This window comes from Crinia signifera, chromosome 7 (assembly GCF_055691185.1).
Source record: "Crinia signifera chromosome 7, ASM5569118v1, whole genome shotgun sequence".
In the NCBI taxonomy this organism is placed as follows: domain Eukaryota; kingdom Metazoa; phylum Chordata; class Amphibia; order Anura; family Myobatrachidae; genus Crinia; species Crinia signifera.
Window position 1 is genome coordinate 164426228 of NC_139223.1, and position 19945 is coordinate 164446172.

Consider the following 19945-nt stretch of genomic DNA (forward strand, 5'->3'; position numbering starts at 1 on the left):
GGGTGAAGAAGGCAAGAGGGGGCAACACAAAAGGGGGAGAGGAGGCAGGTCTCATTCTCACCAGCATTGGTGGGGTTCCCTTTCACCAGCGCTGTCCCCTGGGCTCTCCTGCTTTGCAGCTGGGCAGAACACAGTGCATCCCCGAGGACCCCCGCACAGCTGGCCCCTGGCTCTCCTGCTGTGCTATAGAACAGCGCATCCCGGGGACCCACCAATTTTGTAAAAGTAAGTCCCAGCACTCTTTTGGTGTGAAGGCTGCTGGCACCGGGTGTGAAATGGAAGGAGGAAGGTTGCTGGTGCTGGGTGTGAAATATGGGGAGGACGCTGTGTGTGCAGGCTGCTAGCACCAGGTACAGATGGGTCAGGTCCCATCCTGGCTGGCGGGTCGCCAGAACGTCCGCGCTGGCGACCCGCCAGCGAATACACTGAGACGCGCGTGCGTCTCACGCGCACGCGCATCTCAGTCTCCGTCGCCAGCGCGATGGAAACCCTGTCCGTCTCCGCCTCAGGGAGACGGACAGGGTTAGGGGGGATGCGGGCAGGCGGCGGGGACCCCGGGTTACCGCCGGCAAGCCGGCGGGGACCCGGGGAAACGGATGGAAGCGCCGTCGGAAGGGGACGTGCGCGCCTCTCGTGCGCGCGCGTCCCCTTCTCACCATCGCCATGGCACTGGCGGGGGATGGCTGCTGGCGACGCCAGTGCCATCCCCTGCCAAGATGGGACCTGATCCATCTGTAGGAGATGAATGGAGGGGCAGGGTGCAGGCTCCGGGTGTTGGATGGAGGAGGAGGGAAGAGTGCAGCTGTTGGGTGTCCAGGGAGTGAGAAGCGGATGGGGGTGTGCCGCCGGGTGAGAACGTGGAGTGCCACACAGGTTAAGAACCAGGCGGGTTTGGGAGAAGCTTGCCACCGGGTGAGAAACAGGAAGTAAGTGGTGGGGGGTGCCCACCGGTTGAGAAGCTGGGGGGTGCCCGCCAGACAGGTGAGAAGTGGGGGTTGGTGGGAAGCAGGGAGTGCAAGGGGGGTATGCCAAGTAGGTGAGAAGCAAGGGGTGGTGTTCGGGTAAGCAGGCAGTGGGTTTAAGATGCCCGCTGGGCAAGTGCGGGAAAGGGGGGGGGGGGAGGGAGTTGAGAGGCGGGGGATGACCGGGTAAGTGTGGGGGGGAGGGGGTTGTGAGTGTCCGCCAGAAAGGTGAGAAGCGGGGGGGGGGGGGGGGTGTGGTGAGAAGCAGGAGGGGCCACAGGGTAAGAACAGGGGACAGGGGGTTTCACCGTGCAAGTGAGAGGCAAGGGGGGTGCCTGGGTAAGTACGGTAGAAGCAGATGGGGGATGATGCTGGAGGGGAGATAAGCAGGGGGTTTGGGGTGTCTAGGTAAGAAGGGGGGGGGGACGTCAGATGGGTGAGAATTGTGGGGGGTGGCCGGGTCAGGAGATGCTGTCGGGTGAGAAGCGGGGAGGGGGTATGCCAGGTAAGAAGCGGGGAGGGGGTGCCCGTCGGGCCGGAAGAAAGGGGTGCCATAGGATAAGAATGGGGGCGTGGGGGATGCTGCCTGGTGAGGTGCCAACCGTACAGAAGAGAGGAAAGGGGGGGGGGGGGGGGGAGCCCCTGGCCGGGCGGGTGGGAAGCGGGTGGTGGCGAAGGGTAAGAACGGGAGTGGAGGGTGCCGACGGCCTAGAAGGTACCTGTCGAGAGGGGGGGAATTGTGCCGCCGGGATAAGGAATGGGGGTGGGTGGTAAGAACAGAGGTCAGGGGGAGTGCCCACCGGGCGGGTGAGAAGCATGGAGGAGGGGGCACCTGGGTAAGTAAGGTAGAAGCAGTGAGGGGCTGCCCCCGGATGGGCGAGAACCAGGGGGTTTGGGGTGCCTGGGTAAGTAGGGGGAGTGTGCCGCCAGGCAAGTGCGGGGGGGTGCCGCCGGGCAGGAGTTGCCATCAGGCGGGGAGGGGGCACGCCAGGTAAAGTGGGGGGTGGTCCGTCGAGCGGGAAGAAGGGGTCGCCACAGGGTAAGAAGGGGTGTGTGTGTGTGCTGCCGCGTGAGATGCTGGTGGGGATGCCGTCAGGAAGCAGAGGATTATGGGTGCCTGGGTAAGTAAAGGGGGGAAGGGGTGCCGCAAGATGGGCGAGAAGCTGGTGGTGTGCCAGCCAGACAGGACAGAGGTAAGGGGGGGGGGGCATGCCCCGGTCGAGTAAGAAGCAGGGAGGTTGACCAGGTAAGTGGGGGGGGCTCAGGGGGTGAGAAGCCCGTGGGACTAGCCCAGCCGGGGGTGTTTTGAGAAGTGTGGGGGCATTTTGAGCAGTAGGTGTAGTATGCGCAAGGGGGGCAGTATGGGGGTATTTTGTGCAGTAGAGGGCAGTATGCGCAAGGGGGGCAGTATGGGGGTATTTTGTGCAGTAGAGGGCAGTATGCGCAGGGGCGGACAGTGCGGGGGCAGTATGCGCAGGGGCGGACAGTGCGGGGGCAGTATGCGCAGGGGCGGACAGTGCGGGGGCAGTATGCGCAGGGGCGGACAGTGCGGGGGCAGTATGCGCAGGGGCGGACAGTGTGGGGGCAGTATGCGCAGGGGCGGACAGTGTGGGGGCAGTATGCGCAGGGGCGGACAGTGTGGGGGCAGTATGCGCAGGGGCGGACAGTGTGGGGGCAGTATGCGCAGGGGCGGACAGTGTGGGGGCAGTATGCGCAGGGGCGGACAGTGTGGGGGCAGTATGCGCAGGGGCGGACAGTGTGGGGGCAGTATGCGCAGGGGCGGACAGTGTGGGGGCAGTATGCGCAGGGGCGGACAGTGTGGGGGCAGTATGCGCAGGGGCGGACAGTGTGGGGGCAGTATGCGCAGGGGCGGACAGTGTGGGGGCAGTATGCGCAGGGGCGGACAGTGTGGGGGCAGTATGCGCAGGGGCGGACAGTGTGGGGGCAGTATGCGCAGGGGCGGACAGTGTGGGGGCAGTATGCGCAGGGGCGGACAGTGTGGGGGCAGTATGCGCAGGGGCGGACAGTGTGGGGCGGACAGTGTGGGGGCAGTATGCGCAGGGGCGGACAGTGTGGGGGCAGTATGCGCAGGGGCGGACAGCGTGGGGGCAGTATGCGCAGGGGCGGACAGCGTGGGGGCAGTATGCGCAGGGGCGGACAGCGTGGGGGCAGTATGCGCAGGGGGGGACAGCGTGGGGGCAGTATGCGCAGGGGGGGACAGCGTGGGGGCAGTATATGCAGGGTGGGCAGTGTGGGGGCAGTATAGGGGCAGTATATGCAGGGTGGGCAGTGTGGGGGCAGTATATGCAGGGTGGGCAGTATATGCAGGGTGGGCAGTGTGGGGGCAGTATATGCAGGGTGGGCAGTGTGGGGGCAGTATATGCAGGGTGGGCAGTATATGCAGGGTGGGCAGTGTGGGGGCAGTATATGCAGGGTGGGCAGTGTGGGGGCAGTATATGCAGGGTGGGCAGTGTGGGGGCAGTATATGCAGGGTGGGCAGTGTGGGGGCAGTATATGCAGGGTGGGCAGTGTGGGGGTAGTATATGCAGGGTGGGCAGTGTGGGGGCAGTATATGCAGGGTGGGCAGTGTGGGGGCAGTATATGCAGGGTGGGCAGTGTGGGGGCAGTATATGCAGGGTGGGCAGTGTGGGGTCAGTATGTGCAGGGTGGGCAGTGTGGGGTCAGTATGTGCAGGGTGGGCAGTGTGGGGTATTATGTGCAGGGTGGGCAGTGTGGGGGCAAGATGTGCAGGGGGGACAGTGTGGGGGCAGTATGTGCAGGGGGGGACAGTGTGGGGGCAGTATGTGCAGGGGGGACAGTGTGGGGGCAGAATGTGCGGGTGGTGGTGCAGGGTAAGAACGGGAGCGGAGGGTGCTGCCGGGCGAGAAGGTGCCCGTCGAAGGAGGGGTGGGGGGTGTTTTGTTCCGCCGGGTAAGGTGGGTGGTGGGTGGTAAGAGCAGGTGACGTAGAGGGTGCCCACCGGGCAGGTGAGAGGGGAGGGGGTGCCGCTGGGTGTACCTGATACCTGGGATGTCTCACAACCAGTCCGCAGCACATGCTGATCCTGCCTGCAGTAGGAAAGGAAGGAGGAAATGGAAGAACTCAGTGTATTGACTCCTCCCACTGATCACTGCGGGTCACGTGGGTGTGATGTCATCACAGGTCCTTTAGCCCACTATAATTTAGCATCTACCGAGAGGTATGGCCGGGGCCGGGGGTGTATCCTGCCATATACTGTATATAGGTGCCATTCCTGTCCCAATTATCTGCATATCTATCTGTAAACAGTTACGTGCAAATGCATGATAGGGAGGGATGTGTGTGTGTCTGTCATTTGGTCTACAGCATGATGGTCGACACCACTAGGTCGACATGGGTCTAGGTCAACACAAGCATTAGGTTGACAGTGTTTAGGTCGACAGTCATAAGGTTGACATGGGTTTTTCACTGTTTTTTGAGCTGACATGTGCCGACAGGCGGTATTTCATGCCCTACCATCCACTAGGGTGTGTTGGGAGAACAAAATAGTGTGCCGAGCGCAGCGAGGCACCGTGCCCGAAGCACCGCGAGCGCAGCAAGGGGATGCGGTGCACTAGAAACTGTGTCCATGTCAACGGTTGACATTCAGGTAAATAACTGAAAAACCCCATGTTGACTTTTTGATTGTCGACCTAGACCCATGTCGACCAACATGCTGTAGACAAAACGATCCCAACCCTGTATGTGTGAGTGTGTTAGTGTACCCCATGTTCTCAACTTTGGCCTCCTGGCTGCAGATATTTTTTTGGGGGGGGGAAGAGGGTGGATCTGGCTTTTCCATATATTTAAGCTGGCCGTACATTAGAACGGCATGTGTATGATATACGGCAGGGTGTATGACCAACGATCTGCTTAATACACAAGCAATTCCAATTGATCATACGTACAGCGCGTATGATCAGTGGAGCGACCTCTCAGCCTGTGGGAAAGCGCATTGTACCGATCTACCTCACGATGTTCACACAATCGATCGCACGACCTGTCAGAATCGTGCGTTTGGCCAGATATCGTTCTGATGTATGGCCAACTTTGGGGTTCAAAGAAACTGGTGGATAGTTAGGCGCTGCCACGAGGGGTGTCTGAAGTCCCTCAATAAATACATATATGAATTAAGGGGGGATTTGAACAGCGCTGGGTTTCACTGATTAAGGCACCACTGCATACACACTTCTAGAATAGGCATTTATTCTAAACGTCAGATGTACTATTAAAGGGTAGCAAAATAAGCATAACATTAAAAACAATATACGTGCACATATAAAGCCATACGAGACCATGGGCGAGATTTAATAGGATGAGAGATTCAGAATGAGAGAGATTTGGTAAGAAATCTCCAGTGGTTTTTATTTATTTATTTTATTTTATTTTTAAAGCGGCAATCATTTACACTGCCAAACCAGTTTGAGTTTGCAGTGTAAATGATTGCCGCTTTAAAAAAAAAACCTGTAGATTTCTTACCAAATCTCTCACCCTATTAAATATCACCCCATGTTTCATAATATGCCGAGCAGCATATGTACGGAAGGGCTGCTATATCACCGATCGGTGATATAGTCAAATGGCCATTCTTGTCAGGGGTTCTCAAACGCTGTACTCAGGACACGGTTCACGTTTTCCAGGTCACCCGGCAGGTGCATTCATTACTCATTGACACATTTCAAAAGATCCACAGGTGGATCTAATTGTGTCACTTCTGATTCTGGGAGGAGACCTGCAAAACAGGCGCTGTGTGGGATTCTGGGGACCAAGTTTAAGAACCGGTGTCATAGATGGTTTAAAGGATAGGGAAGGTATAATAACCTGTGTGGATAGTCCCAGTTGATTGCCCAGCTGGAGGAGAGGCCGGTGTTTTTAGCAAGGCTTCCTCGCAATAATAGCGGCATGGTGGCGGTAACCTAGAATGCTGATCTGGAACCAAGACAACTGTAGGCTAAATGCCTTCTTCAGGAGCTGGGAGAGGTCTCCCTTTGTTTTTAAATCGGCAATCATTTACACTGAAAAAAAAAACAAAAACAGGTTGATTTTTGCCATGTCAAAAATCAGCCTGTTTTTTTTTTTTTCCAGTGTAAATGATTGCCGATTTAAAAACAAAGGGAGACCTCTCCCAGCTCCTGAAGAAGGCATTTAAAAATAAAATGGGATTCTCTCCCAAAATCTCTCACTTTCTGATTCTCACTCCCTCTGTCTTTCTATCTATATCTCTCTACCCTTTTTTTATTTTGTGCTCCTTTTCCCGCAGCCTGATGTAAGCGGCTTCACCATGATGGATCTTACGTCCAGTGCCTCTCTCTCCACTCTGCAAACCGTCAAGGAGCGGATGCGGGAGAAACTGAATGGGACGTTAAAGACCGTAAAGCTGCAGACGTCCCTTGCTGCAAAAATCAAGACAAAGAACTTAAGTATGTTTCGTTATTGTACCGGCTACACACGAGGCGATGGCGCAGACTGAAACTCATTGCTGTGGTTTGGGGTTTTTTAGCCTTCAATTACAAACACTGAAAACAAAAACAAAACTAGTGTGTTGGGGGTGCTGCTAGTGACGGGTTCCCATGGAGATCCTAGGAGCATCGGCCTTCGGCGGTAAACTCCCTCATTCATTGGATGAATTAAGCTTGGTAACCCCCTTCTGTGCTGGTTTAGAAATGGAGTATAGGCCCCATTCAGCCCCCTGAGAATTTGCAACCGAGCAAATGAATGCCTCTCGCTGGCTGTTCGCAAGATGATTGACAGCCAGGGGCGTGATTATTTCTGAGTGTTACCTAAAAATGCAGGTGGGCCCGGCCTCCATCTCCCCACGGTGATCGCAGCGCTGGGTAATACTAGACTTGGCGGCTGCGAACAGGGGTAAAGATGATAATCAGCAGCTATGCACCATAAAAGCTGCTGATTGGCTGTTTATGAAGAGCTCCACCCCCAGGGAGGGTTTTTTAAGTGACATGCACGTTAGACCCCTGGTCAGTGTAATACCCGTCTCGCATTGCAAAGCCACATAAAGATCCCAGGTCACCCATTATGGGGAGGAATGCGCACTGTGCATGGGGTTATTGTGGGTTACCCACCCAATACTCCATTCTCACCCTAACCCCATGCAGAACGCGCATTCCTCCCCAAACTACCAAATGGAAAGGGTCGGTAATACCCCTTTTACACCAAAATCCCGGAGCTGACCCAGTATTTGGGACATGGTTCCAATACCGGTCAGACTGGGATTCGCCACGTGCAGTGTCTTCAGTGCAGGCCTATGGATATGACCTCTCCATGCACCAGGAAGTCTGCCAACTGGGACCCCCACAGTGCCAATGTTTATTTACATTTTACACTGCTTTTGAACAAGGGTCTCGCCCATGTCCAACCCTCCACGTTTCCAGGGTAGGATTTCCGGGAAATGTGGTTGGTGTAAAAGGGGGTATTAACAATGAAACATAGAATGTGGCGGCAGATAAGAACCACTTGGCCCATCTAGTCTGCCCCTTTTTTAAACATGTTACCTCAAACCATATTTGATCCTTATTTTTTTTTGTAAGGAAATCATTATGCCTATCCCAAGCATGTTTACATTGTACTACTGTATTTGCGTCTACCACCTCTGATGGGAGGCTATTCCACGTATCTACTACCCTTTCTGTGAAGTAATTCTTCCTCACATTTCCCCTGAATCTTCCTCCCTCTAGTGTCAGTGCATGTCCTCGTGTTCTGCTGCTCCTCTTCCTGTGACTGTCTCCCACCTGTACCTTCCTCCCTCTAGTGTCAGTGCATGTCCTCGTGTTCTGCTGCTCCTCTTCCTGTGACTAATGTCTCCCACCTGTACCTTCCTCCCTCTAGTGTCAGTGCATGTCCTCGTGTTCTGCTGCTCCTCTTCCTGTGAAGAATATCTCCCACCTTAACCTCCCTCCCTCTAGTGTCAGTGCCTGTCCTCGTGTTCTGCTGCTCCTCTTCCTGTGAAGAATGTCTCCCACCTGTACCTCCCTCCCTCTAGTGTCAGTGCATGTCCTCGTGTTCTGTTGCTCCTCTTCCTGTGAAGAATGTCTCCCACCTGTACCTTCCTCCCCCTAGTGTCAGTGCATGTCCTCGTGTTCTGCTGCTCCTCTTCCTGTGAAGAATGTCTCCCACCTGTACCTTCCTCCCCCTAGTGTCAGTGCATGTCCTCGTGTTCTGCTGCTCCTCTTCCTGTGACGAATGTCTCCCACCTGTACCTTGTTATAACCCTTGATATAGTTGAAGATTTCTGTCCCCCCTTTCCCTTCTCTGCTCTAAACTATATATGTTAAGATCTTTTAGTCTTTCCTGGTACGTTTTGTGATGTAGGCCATGCACCATTTTAGTTGCCCTTCTTTGTACAGTCTCTAATGTATTTATATCCTTCTGGAGAGATGGCCTCCAGAACTGAACACAATACTCTAGGTGAGGTCGTACCAATGACCTATACAGTGGCATTATTACTTCTTTCTACTGCTGATACCTCTCCCTATTATTGGTTAAGTTCTCCCTGAGCTGCGGATAGCTCGTCCTATCTGAATCAATCAGCTGGTGGTTTCAGTGTCCCTCTAATGTAGTGTTCACACGGGGCAATTGACTTTGTATATAATCCCGATTCAGTGCGGTGTACACATTCAGTTTACACTATATAGTACAGATCTGTGATATTTAGTCTTGCCTGCACAGTCTATTTTTCTATTCGGAAAAATAGATAACATGGAAACGTGTGTACGGGGCGTCACTCACTCGTTCGTTCATTGGTTTGTTTGTTGTATATTTGCAGACAGCTCCTCTTTTCTGAAGGTGTCTCTAAAGCACAATAATAAAGCTCTAGCATGCGCTCTGACTGCCGAGAGACAGAAGTCCCGGAGCCTGGAGACAGAGAAGATGTTCCTGCAGAAGGAAGTGAAGATGATGCACTTCCAGAACGCCGTACTCAGACAGAACCTAAGTATTGTGGTAAGTCTGCCCTAATAATGGGGCGAGTGTGCCTGCGGAGGCGGTGCCCTGGTACTGGGGCGAGTGTGCCTGCGGCGACGGTGCCCTGGTACTGGGGCGAGTGTGCCTGCGGCGACGGTGCCCTGGTACTGGGGCGAGTGTGCCTGCGGCGATGGTGCCCTGGTACTGGGGCGAGTGTGCCTGCGGCGACGGTGCCCTGGTACTGGGGCGAGTGTGCCTGCGGCGACGGTGCCCTGGTACTGGGGCGACGGTGCCCTGGTACTGGGGCGAGTGTGCCTGCGGCGGCGGTGCCCTGGTACTGGGGCGAGTGTGCCTGCGACCTTTTGACTGTCGAACTAGACACTGTCAACCTTATGACCACAAAAAGACCCACTTTTTTAATCCTGCAATTAGATGGGGTACTGGATGACATCCCGACAGTGAGTATACAGACATGGGAGTCCCGACTGGTGCTATTCTCCCTCAAAGGGGCCCACAACCCCATACAGGGAGAACAGAACCTGTGTTGAGCCCACAAGGAGCTTCTTTGCACTTGTCCCCTTGTGAATGTACCGGCGGTCGGGATTCCAATGTCCGTATCCTGACCGCCGGAATCCTGGCTGTCATACCACACACATTAGATCTGGAAATTCTAGAGCTTACTCTAAAGCCCCCTCCACATTTACATAATTTGTATTTTATATTTGAAATCTATTCTTGCCATTTATTACCCATAATGCTTTGCTTTTGTCCTGGGGCTATATACGGGCACATTCCCCTGATATGTACTATCGCTTCTTGCAGAACACCATGCTTAAGGACATTGACTTGTTCATGAATGTAAACTTGCCGGCAGCGATTGAGATCAGCGGCACATTGGAGGTACGTCGGAGTCTTTCTTTGTACTTTAAGGGCCAAATGTATCAAGCTTCAAAAAGTGATACAATGGAGAGTGATCAACAGCCAGCCAATCAGATCCCAATTGCCATGTTTAGCTGGGTTTGAAAAATGACAGGTAGGAGCTGATGGTTTATCACTCTCCACTTTATCACATTTTGAAGCTTGATACATCTGATCCTTAATGAGCTAAACCACTAAAAAGGGTTAAAACAATAAATAAGTTGTCAGTCATTTTTTCAAAGACTACAGAAAACTAAAACACTGCCACGGTTCTGTCCCATGTAGGGGCCTATGGCGCTCACGTATAACCTGGTGCAATGGTCCCAGATCTGCTGTCACAGCAGCCAGACTCCTCCATGCTATTAGAGGGCTCTACCCCTCTAGTGCTGCCCCCTGGGCCGGATGTTAGATGTCTCTGTCCTGCAGCCTGGGGAGAGACCCCTCTGGCCGCCCTGACTTTACTACAGGAGTCGGCAAACCCAGACACCGGGACAATGTCAGACTCCATAATAACAGCGTGAAGCAGCAGCTTCTGTAATACAGAGGCTGCGTCCTTATTTAGAGGCACAGAACCCACATAAAGAAGCCATTGTGCCGCTGTAATCTGCAAACATGGCTCCTTGGTTCCTGTTATATAGAACCCTGGAAAAATAAGGATGAGACTCGGAGGGGCAGAAATGGTCAAATATAACTGTAGCTTTGCCAGGACCTTCTGCCGTGTGTGTCTCCTGTCAAACTGCTGTTCTCTATGTAGCCTTCAGATCACCTGGGACCAGACCCAAGAAACAGTGAACGATTGAGTCACCAGAGTGTCAGCTCTGAGGGTGCATATCCCGGATTTAGGTAAGGCTTTACTTTCTTTGGTTTCCACATCAGAAAGTTTATATAGCAAATTCAGGACATACACACACACACAGTAAAAAATGTGTTCATGTACAGACGTCACTGCGTCGGCAAGCTATTACAACCACCAGGTCAATATGTTTTGGGGCCACCCTTTGCCCTGTGATACAGTGTGAGTAGTTCTAGGCCTGTGTCTGGTATTGCAGGCTCTTCAGATGCATCGGACCCTCCACTAAAAAGATCCAGGACAAAAATAATGACTAGTTTTTGGAACTGGAATATGTTACCCCTTTATCAGTGATTTATATGTGCTTATAGTCTTTGGGTGAAGCAGCTTTTAGTTATTCAATTTGGGGAGAGGGGACCTGTATGGATGACCTGGCGATCAGAGCGCTGTAGTGTATGTGACCTGTGACTACATATAAAATACACCACCTGGTAACACCGTTACGTTTTTGTACTCTCTCTTTAATCAAGAATCCTGTTTTCTGTGGTTAGGCTGACGGGAATGGCGTTACGGGTCCCGTCCAGCGCGGTGGAACTCCAGAAACCCATTGCCCCAACCGATGTAGTGAGCGATGGTCCTCCGCTCATCCTATCACCAACTCCAAACTCCAGCATGGTCCGAGAGAGGTCAGCCCTGCAGCCCGAGAGACGATCGTACTCCGTTACTTCCAGAGGTAACACGTTAGTTATGGCTGCACTACCGGGCAATTAAATGTCAGGGGGGTCTAGCCGTAAAAGTAGTGAGTGTGCCCCCAAGGACCTGGGGAGGTATTCAATTCCAAATGCGACTGTCTGGACTTTTCCTGACCGATTCACTTCTGTTTTCGACTCGTTCCAACTATAACTTGAGTCGATATTCAAATTTCCATTTGTCAGAACGGCCGCTATATTGTCAGAATCAACAGCTTATTCTGCAACCATTCAGATTCGTCTTTAAAAAAAAAGTTGAATCTGAAATCCTTTAATGCTGTCGGAAACTTTAGCATTGAACAGGCGTGTACCGCTACTTCTGCCGGTGGAAATAGGTGACCAGATTGACCCCCCCCCCATCCCTGGCCTCAAAATATAAAACTGTATAAAGTAAGTGACACAGGCCAAAATGGTCCCTCTACGTGCGTATGACTCTAACAGAAACTTCTACGCCGCTGTGTTCAGTTTCAGGCTCCCGATTGGTGGAGTCGTTTTCGATAACCAATAACCAGAGGTTTTATTACAAGTTTTAAAAAGTGGTATAGAAAATGGTGTATGAGTAACTTGGAGAACCTCGGTTTTTGTTTGTATCACTCAAATTGTTTTCTTTTCCAGACAGTCTTCCTAGATTCATTGATAATACCACCCAGGATAATGTATCCAACCAAAGAGTCCCGGACCCTACAGTAATGTTGGATGAAGTCCTTTCCCCGTGCAGAAAGGAGGCACGCAGTGATCGCTTTGTAACCGTGAGAAGGAAACGATCCACATTATCTCGTTCCAGTACAGCGACGGTAAAATCAGACCGCAGCAGGGGATCGAGCAGAGAGAGCAGCCACAGTTCACAGTGGGAGATCAGCCCAACCACTCCTACTCTCCCTGACTTAGGGCCCATCGGCCTTAGCAGTGAAATCGGCTCACATTTTGACCTGGGCATGGAAAGAAATCGGTCACCCATAAGCTCTCGTTCCGTTTCCCAGTTGGAAAATACAGTTTTTGGTAACATTTGTGATTTTAATAAAGAAAGTTCCAATTTTACCCCAGCAGAGCAAGTTCCTGCAACTGCAAACCACCCGGTGTGCCAGCATCCTGCTGCCGATGGGCACGTGGAACCGGAGAATACCGTATATGAAGCAGATATGGAAATGACCTCAAGCGAGCCTGCTGCGATAGTTGCCGTTGCATCCAAAAAGAATTATTCGAAATCCCGGTCTAACATACCCATAAAACAAGATACAACAACTTTGAGAAAGGTGAGGCAATCGGGCCGTGCGAAAAAGAAGAAAAGTTTCCCATGCGACCAAAAAAATAATAAATCCTCCAGAAGCCATCAGGTGGTGGAGGCCGAGGTTGAGTCCAATGAAAAGATCACCACAGAAAACAAGTGTTCTACAGGCCTCGATCCGACTGATTATCGGAGAACGTATATTCTTCCGGGACCTGTGAATTTGGGAAAGACTGACTTCTTGGAGAGTGTAATAAAGCAAGAACCAGTTTGTGAAGTGGAAACCTCTGCAGACCCCACTGTGCAAGAATTGGCAGAGAACATTACCGCCTTGCCCAGCAGAACGGATGAATCGGTGGCTCACCTGGAAAGCAAACCTTGCTCTGATCCAGAACCCAGTTCCACGGAGGCAGCGCCTGTCATGAAGAGAAAATCCAAAACCGCTACTAGAGCCTCAAAAACCATGGATCATTCGTCGAAGAGGAAACGCAAGAAAAAATCGTGCTCAACAGACCGAGATACCGGAGACCTAAACGAGACTCAAGAGCAGCTGCACCCGAACAGTAAAAATGTCGTCATTCCTGAGTTTAGCATAACAAATCAAGAAATCCAAATCCGAAGGGAAACTTATGTTGTTAGCTCAGCGCAACCAGTGACCACTGAGCTCAAAAGTTCTAAAGGTAAAAAAATTCATTATCGGAGAGAGACCTTTGTAATCCCTAAGCCAAATCCATTGGCTTCCATCGAAAATACAACCTTAGATTCCAAAGAGAAGACCAAAGTAGATCCGGGACATAGTTTAAAGACCGCTGATCCCACAATTAGGTCAGATTCTGGCTCCGATAAACCATGCGATCACAAGGTGGAGAATCTCTTCGAGCAACCGGAGAAAAAAGCTCGGCTGCACAAAAAACGTTCGTGCCGTGCGAAAGAGCACGACGCGGGCCCTGATAAAGGCACGCTTGTTCGGGAGAGCACCGCTCATTTATCTGCTAAATCTACGAAGATGCTGAATGCGGTGTTCAGCAAGCAGGACTCTTTTATGCTGGATATGGTTAGCGAGTCCATTCTTGACGAAACACTGGAGGGCTCAAGTTTTGTAGAATTCCCATCGGCCACCAACCCTGAAAGTACATTCACAGTCGCTGGGTCTTTAAATGCTAGTCTGTCCTCTGAGGTTACCACACCTGGGACCCATAATCCCAAGGATCTGTCTCATGCATCAAAGATCTTTAATGTTCTGGATGAAAGCCACAACAGCGGAGCTCGAGACGTGATTGACACCAATAACCATCCGCAGCGTAGAACTGAAAAACAAAGTATGGAGATCCAAGAACCAGGTACAGATCGCATTCTTCCATCTGTAATTGCATGATGCTTCCACTTGTAGTGCAAACAGTATTGTGGGATTCTGTCTTCTACATCTGATAGAACATTTATCAATGTAAAGCTGTGTACACATGCTTCGATATTATTATTTTTTTCGAATGGTTTTTAGGAAACTTTCGATCTACATTCGGTTCGATGCGCACTCCCGTTTTCTCAAAATCGAACAGAAAAATCTACTGTGCAGCCAAGGAAATATCGCATTCGATGCAGTAAATCGAATGTGTACAATGTACCATGAAAGTAAATCGAATTGGATTATCTAATGCAAAAGTACAGATCTAATGCCAAATTGTATAGCAAGATTTAATGCCAGATCTAATAGAGAATCTAATCTAACTTCGAATCAAAAGCAAATCGAAGCGTGTGTACACAGCTATATTTTTATCAGTTGACCTCTTGATCCTATACAATAAAGGGAACTCTGCTCCTCAGTGTTTTGTGCAACAGCAGCCACTAGATGGCGTTTGAAGAAATTTTAATTGTTTATTACCAGATATATATATCGTACATTCTGCAGAGCTTTACAGAGTAAATTTGAACATTCACATCCGTCCCTGCCCCCAGTGAGTTGTGATTGGCCGTTACGGAGTGTAGTGATACATAAGGTGTAGGACCATGAAAGTGACTTAAATGGAAAAAACACCTACGCCATTTGCTGGTGTGTACAGATCAGGCACTTCAGATATCTGTAAATAGATTGTGCACATTTGGGGAAAAAATAGAATATCTGCCCTTTTGAGGATAGATTAATATTATATTCACACAGCGTGCTTGCTAATATATGATTTATTATACTTTCATGTAAATTCATAAAACACTGTATACATGATTTAACATAAAAAAATGTAAATACATGAAAAATAGAAAATAAAAAACAATGAATAAGGGATGGGTTCACTTTGAATTGTGATAGGGTAAAGCCACCTCTATTGTTCCTCTTTGTGGGGATCCTGTTCCTACGGATGGAACTGTATATGTACCAATAATGCCCCTTTCAGACCGCACTTTAAAAACGGTATATTGCCGTTTTTTTACCGTTTTAAAACGGTAATGTGTGCGGTCTGAAAGGTGCAGGACCACTTAACCGGTTAGAAAAAAACGTTTTTTCTAACCGGTTAAAATGCAGGGTCCTACCCGTTTCAGAACCGGTATTTTAGGCTCAAAATCGGTTCTGAAACGGTATTTAGGACCCAGCCAATGAGCTGGGTCCTAAATTCAGCACAGTGAATACTTAATGAGCGCTCATTAAGTATTCACAGCACTGGAGCCCCCCCCCCCTGCGCGTGTCGACACCCCCCGCGCGCATGTCGACGCCCCCCGCGCGTGTCGGGGCGCCCCCCCCCCCCCCGTGTCGACTTACCCCGTGCCGGTATCTCCGTTGTGGTTCCCGGCACTGCAGCTCAGTATGCTCGGAAAGCACTTATGAAAAAAGTGTCTTTCAGAAAATGGCTGCCCCCATACGAAAGACAGTTTTTTTAAACAGGTTTTCCTATGGGGCAGCCATTTTCTGGAAGACACTGCCGTGCCGGGAACCACAACGGAGATACCGGCACGGGGTAAGTCGACACGGGGGGGGCGTCGACATGCTCTCGGTCGACACGCGCGAGGGGGGGGAGCTGCACGGAGGGGAGGGCTGAAGGCTGCACTGGCTTTGACCCTGTATTTGGAAAGTTTCCAAAAACGGGTCTGCCAGTGTCAAAAAATCGGCACTTAAACGGTAATATACCGTTTAAGTGCTGCGGTGTGAAAGGGGTTTTATCTGGCAGACCCGTTTTTGGAAACGTTTCCAAATACAGGGTCAAAGCCAGTTATGCGGTCTGAAAGCAGCATAACTGAGGCCGTTTTAAATATACCACTCACGATTGATGGGAAATGGAGTCCTGCGCTGAATTGCAGAAGATGGCGACACCCTTTGGAGTGGTGCCGGCGGTACCGTTTCCCAAAGGTCCTTTAAAAAATGCTGGGAAACCACCCAGCGAAACGAGCCTGCCACAGACACCTCTGTGGATTACAGATTGGATTCCTGAACCAGGACTGCACTTGTACCATCAAGAGATATTGGGCCTTATTTTGGTTCATTCTTTCTGACAAAATCCTTCTTAGATGGGCAAAACCATGTGCACTGCAGGTGGGGCAGATGTAACATGTGCAGAGAGAATTAGATTTGGGTGGGGTTTTACTTCAAAGTGAGATCTATATTGCAGTGTAAAAATAAAGCAGTCAGTATTTTCCCTGCACAGAAACAAAATTACTCACCCAAATCTAATTCTCTCTGCACATGTTACATCTGCCCCCCCTGCAGTGCACATGGTTTTATCCATCTAAGAAGGATTTTGTCAGAAAGAATGAACCAAAATAAGGCCCATTGTTTGCAAAAACAGGATCAAGAGCCGCCAGCACCACTGCAAAGGGTGTCGCCATCTTCTGCGATTCAGCGCAGGACTCCATTTCCCATCAATCATGAGTGGTATGTTTAAAACTGCCTCAGTTATTGGTACAGATACAGTTCCATCCGTAAGAACAGGAACCCCACAAAGAGGAACAATAGAGGTGTCTTTACCCCATCACAAATCAAAGTGAACCAATCCCTCCTTTTTTTTTTTTTTCATTGTTTTTTATTTTCTATTTTTTATGTATTTCTATTTTTTTCATTTTGGTACTTGTGTATTATCACGGCGCCCGATTTAATCTAAATCGCATCCGATTTATCGGCCGATTTTCTGCTGATTTTTGGCCGATTTGATCTGCGATGCGATTTTGCGTCCGATTTTTTTTGCCGATTTTCGGCCATTTCCTGATGATTTGCATGTTATTCCATCCTTGCACACCCCCAGGTACTATGCGATGGTATGCAATGTGATTTTCGGGAAAATGCCCCTGATTGTACAATTAAATATCGCATAGCAACGCATGCCAGCAAGTGGCATGCGATGCAATGTGATTCGCAATGTTAAATGCACCCCCATTGTTAACGCCACCCCCACTATCAACGCCAACCCGAAGCGTGGCGAGCGCAGCGAGCCCGCGAGGGGCGGCGGTACGCGTCCTCCGACCTTTTCATACCCCCACTATCCACGTCGGCGTGGAGTTGATTTTAGATAGTGTGGCGAGCGCAGCGAGCCACCGAGCCCGAAGCGTGGTGAGCACAGCGAGGGGACGCGGATTACTTTACATGTATTCCGCGGGGCTCACCGCGCTTCGGGCTCGGAGGACGCGTACCGCCGCCGCTCGCCACGCTTTGGGTTGGCGTTGATAGTGGGGGTGGCGTTAACAATGGCGGTGCATTTAACATTGTAAGCACCCATGAGGGTGATTGTACAATTACAAATCGAATCGCTTCACATGCATCGCATGGCATGCATCACATGCCACTATATTGCATGCGATGCACTACGATGGAAATCGGGGGTGTGCAATGATGAAACAGCATGCAAATCGGTCGAAAATCGGACGCAAAATCGCATCCGATTTTTCCATGCGATTTTCGGCCAATTTCGTGGGCGCCGTGATAATAAACAAGTACCTTCATTTTAAATCGTGTATTAATAAGTTTTATGAATTTTACATGAAGGTATAATGATATATTAGCAAGCGCTCTGTGTTAATATAATATGAATCTATCCTCAATGCGCAGATATTATATTTCTTTCTATTGTATTTGTGTAAGGGACTGACTATCCCTATAATATATCTGCTGCTGTTTGAGTCCAAGCCCTAAGCAGCGCCTGCACCAACTGTCCTAGTGACCGTATTGCCAATACATCTAGGAAGCCATTTTCTAAAGCAGCGATCCCAAAAAAGGGGGGGGGGGGGTTGTCCTGGTTTTCTTTTTTTGTAAGCTTATTTGTCAGTTACTTTATTATAAATATCTGTTTCCACACCCTCTGGGGGTACACCACATTATCTTTGCATTATCCACAATGATGTCACCTGTTGTTGCCTCTGTACAGGGGGGTGTAACGTGACCGATTACAGATTTGGGTTACCTAGAGTGACCAGCATGTGTGTGTTCTGTTTGATTCCACAGCTATTAAACCTTTTCAGGATTTAACAAACAAAGTATTGGTCTCCAAAAATCAGTCTAAGTCCGAGGAGGAGGATAGCGAGGAGGAGAACTCAGCCCGGTATAGACGAAGACGCAAGCCAGTCAACTACAAGTTGCCGAACCTATCCTGGTGAGCTCTAGTGGTTTGGCTGGCGGGTCTAGTGTGTGTGTGTGTGTGTGTGTGTGTGTGTGTGCGTGCGTGCGTGCGTGCGTGCGCGCGCGCGCGCGCGCACACACATGACAGATTAATGCGGGATTTGACCTGTAGGTTCATAGCTTGTGTTCGCCTATCATACATAAATAAGTAAAAAGAAAATGAGGCACTAGTCCACCTTCAATGAACACTGCATAGTGTGTGGGCTCCAGCTCATGCAAAAATGCACAATTCGGAGCGCTTCCCACAGGGAAAAAAACAAATGGGACCAATCAATGCAGCACAGTTCAAAATTCAAATAGGGGAGTCACCAAATGCCATTCCAAACTGACTCCCTGGCAGCTGGTGTGGTTCCCCTATTGGAGTTTTGAATTGTGCTGCAGCCGCCACTAATGGTAACCTACTTCTGTAGTAAGTCTATGAGAGGGTAATGTCACATGTAATGATTTACCAGTTCATATGTGGAGCATGTGACAATGGTGGTATGGTGCCTTATTGCTCAGCTTAATTACCCGGGAGATGGTGTCCAGTGGAGCTGGTCCATAAGTTACCTCTCTACCACCGCGTGGAATCACCGGCGTGCTGCTGATGCCGTATACCAGTCATTTTCAGCCATTTACCTTGCGACACACTAAATAAGATTTTAAAATTGCCAAGGCACACCATGAGATCCCCACAGGGCAAAACACATCGGGCCCCACAGGAAAAACACCAAACCTATTGTTTACGGCACCCCACGATTAACGCCGACCCGAAGCTTAGCGAGCCCGCGAGGGGCGGCGGTACGCGTCCTCCGACCTTTTCATACCCCCACTATCCACGTCAGGGTGGAGTTGATTTCATATAGTGTGGCGAGCGCACGCGTAATACCTGTGAAGTAATGCGCGTCCCCTCGCCGGGCACACTGCGCTTGCCACGCTTCGGACTCGCTGCGCTCGCCACACTATATAAAATCAACTCACGCCGACGTGGATAGTGGGGGTATGAAAAGGTTGGAGGACGCGTACCGCCGCCCCTCGCGGCCTCTCTGCACTCACCATGCTTCGGGTTGGCGTTGATCGTGGGGTGGCGTTAACAATGGGGGGGGGCATTTCACCCATGAGGGTGGGTATACAATGACAATTGGGGTCTGGGGGGCATTTTACATTGGGGCCAATGTAAAATCAGGTCTCAGGGACCATTTTACATTGGTTCCAATGTAAAAAATCACGTCCATAGCATGCGATTTGGTTGCATGCGATCGACGCAATTTTTTGGGTCCTGATGAATGCAATTAAAATCGCAGGCACCGTGCTAGGAAACAAGTACCAAAAAACTATCACACTGGTCTCCACAGGTAAAAAAAATAAATAATACATTGGCCCTTTACATGAAGAGACCAGTAAATATCAGTTGAACTGGTGGTGGCTGTAAACTTTTTTTGGGCATCTCTAGATCTGGGAGAACAGCTCAAAGCACACTAGTGTGCCACGGCAGCGGGGTTGGGGAACACCGCCATATACACGGTATGACGTGACTGTGCGGCTCTGCTCAGCCAATATGGGGCTCTTCAGAAGCAATAATGAACCCCCTAGGTGCTCCTCTGTGCTGCGAATAAGCGGGGGTCCTGTTAACAACACCCTGACGCGTTTTGCACTTTAATGCTTTATCACAGGCTCTTTGGTTAAACACACAAGTGTTACCTTTATTTGTCATTCATATCAACCTGGCGTCATTGGAGATTTATATCAGCGCATGAGTTCAAACGTCAGTATAAATGAATGGATCAGGATGGCAGA

At 50.4% G+C, this 19945-nt stretch overlaps 1 protein-coding gene across 2 annotated transcripts in view; it reads left to right on the plus strand.

The window, feature by feature from the left end:
- Positions 1–19945, plus strand: part of SGO2 (shugoshin 2) — a 33348-nt gene that overhangs the window by 12240 nt on the left and 1163 nt on the right. The window contains exons 2-8 of one of the 2 annotated variants that reach the window (XR_014450839.1): positions 6241–6400; positions 8761–8936; positions 9720–9797; positions 10570–10658; positions 11157–11338; positions 11970–13919; positions 18013–18143. Coding sequence is in view for 1 of the 2 variants with exons in the window: in XM_083154230.1 (XP_083010356.1) it covers positions 6262–6400; positions 8761–8936; positions 9720–9797; positions 10570–10658; positions 11157–11338; positions 11970–13919; positions 17996–18143 (2762 nt within the window). In the remaining variant the exon portion in view is untranslated. Of the gene's footprint in view, positions 1–6240; positions 6401–8760; positions 8937–9719; positions 9798–10569; positions 10659–11156; positions 11339–11969; positions 13920–17995; positions 18144–19945 lie in introns of both variants that reach the window. The other variant, XM_083154230.1, reaches the window with a different exon arrangement.